General features: G+C 34.5%; 1 protein-coding gene across 1 annotated transcript; it reads left to right on the plus strand.

Moving 5' to 3' along the window:
• Positions 1 to 3,875: 3,875 nt before the first annotated feature.
• On the plus strand, positions 3,876 to 4,724 carry LOC114725449 (uncharacterized). Its single transcript, XM_028911966.1, has one exon. It carries the CDS (start codon positions 3,876 to 3,878, stop codon positions 4,722 to 4,724), a length of 849 nt encoding a protein of 282 aa, XP_028767799.1.
• The last annotated feature ends 788 nt before the right edge of the window (positions 4,725 to 5,512 follow it).

Genomic DNA, 5,512 nt, shown 5'->3' on the forward strand with positions numbered 1-5,512 from the left:
GAACCCTTTTAATTTGTATAATTTTTAATGCGGCCTCCAACTGGCATTTACAATATGGTCATACAACTTCTTACCATATAACGCCCAAGAATATGCTATGTAAAACTTCTCCATTATAACCGTGCAACACTCAATAAGAAAACAAAGTTGCGATTTTTGTGAAAAGTATTCGATATGTAACTAAAAATTATCAGGTCAATTTCTAATTGCCAAAAAAAGTCAATTTGTTTTCAATAATTTTACATTTTAGTTTAACCAAAAACATTCATTTTTTAAAAAATTTATCCATTATATTTGGTCAATTATCTTTGCATTAGTAATCGATAATTTAAATATGTCATTCACAGGGTAAAAAATGTTAGTAATGCATAAATAACAAATGTAATTTTTTTGTCAAGGTCAAAACATGCAATTTTTTTAAGGAAAATTGGAGAAAAATGCCCATTTGAAAAGTTTATTATAGAATGAGACTTAAACTTATGAGGTTCTTTTGAAGAAGTAAAAAAAGGAAAGAAAATTATCACAATACTCTTAATGAAATACAATTTGGATCAAGCATATGCAACTAGAGATCAAAGATATGTAATTAGGATTAGCAATATATAATTAGGTCCTATATGCAACTAAGCATATGCAATATGCAATTAGGATCGAGTATATGCAACTGGAGATTAATGATATGCAATTAGGATTAATGATATACAATTATGATTAGTGATATCTAATTAGATCATATATGCAACTAGACATTTTCAATATGCAATTAGGATCAAGCCTATGCAACTTGGGATCAAAGATATGCAATTAAGATCAGTGATATGCAATTAATTTCTATATGTAATTAGGTATTATCAATATGCCATTATAATCGAACATATGTAACTCGAGATCAAGTATATGTCTCTTAGGTTATTTGGTCTTTTTACCTCTCAAACTTATTGTCATCTAAAATTAGGTTTCATCCTACAATAACTTTTCAAATTGGATTTATACCCAATTTTCCCTTTTTTTTGCATTGTTCAAAAATTAAACAAAGTGTTTTTTAAGCTATAAAATACACATAAATTTTATAATCAAATTCGCATTTTAATTATTCTTATAATATAATGCAAAAATCAAATAATGGTATGCTTCTGCCAGAAACTAACCGAGAAAGATATAGAGGGGGGAGCACTTGATTATGATTTCAAATTTGATGAAAAATCAGGTAATAATAGTATTAAAAGAAATTATCAGAAAAAATTGCCGCTTGCAAAATTATTACTCAAAGATCCTGAAATTTGTTCAAGGATCTAATTGTAATCCATCTTTAGTGTGTGCAATACTTCTTTAGTCATGTACAACTAATTTTCGGTCATCTGCAACCAATTTTCAACTACATGAAAAATGGAAGAGATTTGCACATAATTGAAGATATATTACCCATAGTCAAAGATGAATTGCACTCACCCAAAGCGTAGGTCCTTCAGCACTTTTGAGCAACCAATTTTGCAATCAGGGGCTCAGATACACCATTGCTTTCAAATTATCACCCTTTGGTTTTTCCAAAATCTACCGTGACCAATCCAAAATCTATATTTGAGTTAAAATAAGTAGAATGGTTATAAGTTCATTTTGCTGCGGCATTACATCTCATAGTTAAAATCAAGCAGCAGGCTTATTGACTAAACCAGCCACATCAAAAAGAAGATTGAAACACATCTGTCACCCACTGGTACGTGAAATTGTAATATCGGAGAAAAGATGAGATTGAAAGGGAGAATTAATTTACCTCAATAAATATATATACTGCATAACTCCCAAGATCAATACATTCTCAATAAATACATAATAAAAGAAGCGCATGCTGTATATACATACATATATACTACAATAAGGACTTGTTTGCATTCATTTGTTAAACCCTTTGACTGTAAACATTGAGTTTCCACTGGAAAACACAATAGAAACAGCAACGACCTCAAGTGAAAAAGAGTGCAGGTAAGGAGCTAACTCCATTTTATATAACATGATATCAAGTGGGAATTTCCATATCCACTTGCCTAGCTGGGTTTACTCATCATGCTTGTTTAAGCTATCAATCTCTTCTACTGGGTACAATGAAGCCTTAAGATGTGTAGGAGCCATCAGAAGGCTCTGTAAATGTCTTCATGGTTTTCCATTTTCTCCTAGCTACCTCAATAGTTAGCTTTTGGGATAGGGTTCCATTGGGCATCTCATACCACTCAATATGACTACTAACTTCGTGCAGTCTACTCCTTTGAGTACTTCTCTGGACCTATACATTTTTCAAGGATGGTCCTTTAATTGGCTTAAATAGGAATACAATTAGGTCAGGAGTTTTTGCGCAATCCTCAGATAAACGCCTCTCCACACAATATTGCAGAATAATTCTCTCCAATGCGGAATGCTCAAAACGCATGGAGGACTCTAGCATCTTATCCTCATTTTCCACCAAATTAGATGTTCCTCCCATGTCCCTTGTTCCATAAAAGCATTCATCTCCAGCAACTAGCTTCCAATATTGGTGCTGACTTTTAGAGCTAATCTATTATTCTAGTGACCATAAGCTTTTTGGCATTCTGAATGCCTAATCATTGTAATGAGCCTCCTTCTTCTCTGACATGTATGTCTGTGTGTGGTTTCTAAACTCATAATATCTTCTGTGAACTTGAAAACTTTGAATCTGCTCATGATGTGTTAACTAATTCACATTGCTCCAGGGAATGAGGAAAAATTCCAAATTTTGGCGGTGCTGAAAAGTCTCTAGTTTTCTCCACAATTACAAAACACTAAGCTTAAATCTATGAGTGGATGATTATTAGAACCCAAAGCAGAGAAATAAAAATAGTTCTTGAAAGGCTGAAGAATCTTAGAATCTGAACATGAAGCAAAAGCAGTTACACTTACAGCCCTTTCTGGCATGCCGTTAGAAACTTGAAAATGAGTGAAGGTCCAGGGTATGCATTGATTTCTTCTTGCAATCTCTCTTCCATCTCATGGCATCTGTCACATGAAGTTTGATCTTTCCATTGCCCTTTATAGTGCTTGTGTATTTTTCCTCCATCCTCAACCCCCACCCGATTTTTCCCCCCCCCCCCTTTAATAAAGCCATAAGATGAAGACGGCCAGTCATGTTGGCATGTCATAATTTGTCTCTCTTCTTACTGGCAACATAATAAACAATTCCGGAACTTGTCCATTTTCAGTAATATACACTCTTTTATGAGATTTATCTGTTTTTATTTATTTATCATTTTTTTATGTGATTATGTTCCATCCCAGTACTGCAAATACATCAGTGCCAGCTTCCTGTTTATGACCATCTATTTTAATTAAAGGACATTGAATTAGGAAACCTCCATAAACATCGCCATCCATATATGACCATAATCTTTGAAGATGGAGAGATTCCCATTTTCTTTAAAGCCATAGTTGTTGGCACTGCTACGCATTCAAATTCTTTGAATACACATTATTTACTCATAGAAACAACCCCTCCCACAGACATGAGATCCATATATGATGCTCATGCCCATGGTATGCCTAGTTGGAAATCACATTTCTAGTTGAGAGGGAGGAGACACTGCCAAGGAATTTGAATCTGCGGCACGTGGATTCTTGTGATTCCCAACCCAAAAACTGATGAATGAGTTAGTAGGTTTGCTGTGAGGGAGGCACTGAACAAACAATGCCAATGAAAGTACAGAGAATCATGTTAATATGATATTACGTCATGCCCACATGTGGAGAGAAAAATATTCTTCTTGTCTCCCTCTATTCTTTGGCTATAAAAGAAGAAGATGCTCAACTTTGAAACTCACAAGTTTAGAAGAAATTACATTTCTCATTTCCAAGTCTTCTAAGAAAAGAAAATGGCAGCCATTTCTCATATACGCTCTAATAGCTTTCCCTCTGCACCTCACCCCTTTGTATCACAATTTGAGGAGCACCTGAACAGATTAAAGTCTTCTGATTCTGCCTCTTCTTCATCCTCTTTAAGCCACAAACTCAGTGGCTTGCAGGATTTACAGGACTCTTCTGACAAGTTGCTTCAATTGTCAACCACCCAACAGGTCTTAGCACGAGATTTAAGTCAAAAATGGGTTGATGAACTACTAGATGGGTCTCTAAGGCTCTTGGATATCTGTTGTACTGCTAAAGATTGTCTTGTGCAGTCAAAGGAGTCTGTACGCGAAGTTCAGTCAGTAGTTAGAAGAAGAGGAGCTGAAGCTGCATTCACTACTGCGGTTGGAAATTATTTGGCTTCCAGGAAGAATGTGAAGAAAGCAATTAGAAATGCCTCAGGGAATCTCAAAGGAATAAGAAACCAATTTACAGTTTCTTCTGAAGCCAAAGAAAATGAGATGCTTAGCATGTTGAAAGAAGCAGAAGCAATCACCGTGAGCACATTAGAATCTTTATTGTACTTCATCTCCAATCCAAAGGGACAATCAAAACAAACCAGCTGGTCTGCAATTTCCAAGTTGATGAAGCCAAAAAGAGTAGCTTGTGACTCGCAAGAAATAATCATAAATGAATTTGAGAAGGTAGATTCAGCTTTGAAGTCTCTCATCAGTCAAAAGCATGCATCCACGAACAATTTTCAAGGCGATTTGGAAAATTTGGAGATGTGCATTCAAGATCTAGAAATAGGAATTGAATGCCTTTCAAGGAAACTTATCAGAGACAGAGTTTCCCTGCTCAACATCTTCAACAACTAGTTACACAAATTATTTAGGATAACCTTGGACACTCAAATTCAATTTTCTCCCAGGAGTCTCTCATACTTGTACATGAATGTGATTAATGATACAGTTCTTTTACTGATAAAAATGCTATTTTATTACTGAATATATATTATCTCAGGATCACACCATTGTTATTTGGTCATCCATCTTCTTTCTAACCTCAAAAAAGAAAAGAAAAAAAATCTCAGTTTTTCACTGTTTTTGTTCTCCGTTTAAGAATATGAGAATAATTATTATAACCTGGAAATTCAGCACAATTTTGGGAAATGTGAATTAGAAAGAAGACACTATGTCTTCATTTATTCAGTCTGAAAATATAACATTATTCCATATCTGGTTTTACTTTACAGACATAGTTTTATTTCTGTCACAAACTCAGACAGTAAAATCATAAAGGGTTAGCAAGAGCATTAGTCGAAGATAATAATTGGCAGCCATAGTTTTTCTTAAAACCGACACGTGCTTCTATCATTCAAGCCAACTCAAATGAAAGCAACTGGACAATATTTTATTGCTTTCACATGTAAGAGCAATTATCCCATATTTTTATTAGCTATAAGTGCAATAAACAACGTGGTGGTTATTTGAAACTACAACGACAAACCTATAAGTAACTAGTTATTTTCTTTGGTCAACTACCGACGTCCTACGTTAAGGGACATAAAGGTATAATTATTGCAAACGTGGGGTTGAATAGAAATATGAGATCTGAGTTGGATGTTCCTATAAAGACATTGTATTGACATTTCGGAGATTATTTG

Source organism: Neltuma alba, unplaced genomic scaffold (assembly GCF_004799145.2).
Source record: "Neltuma alba isolate B1F8T4 unplaced genomic scaffold, ASM479914v2 tig00002401_pilon, whole genome shotgun sequence".
In the NCBI taxonomy this organism is placed as follows: domain Eukaryota; kingdom Viridiplantae; phylum Streptophyta; class Magnoliopsida; order Fabales; family Fabaceae; genus Neltuma; species Neltuma alba.

What these genes read in the sequence shown, in the direction of transcription:
- LOC114725449 (XM_028911966.1), top strand. Translation starts at nt 3,876, where the DNA reads ATGGCAGCCATTTCTCATATACGCTCTAATAGCTTTCCCTCTGCACCT.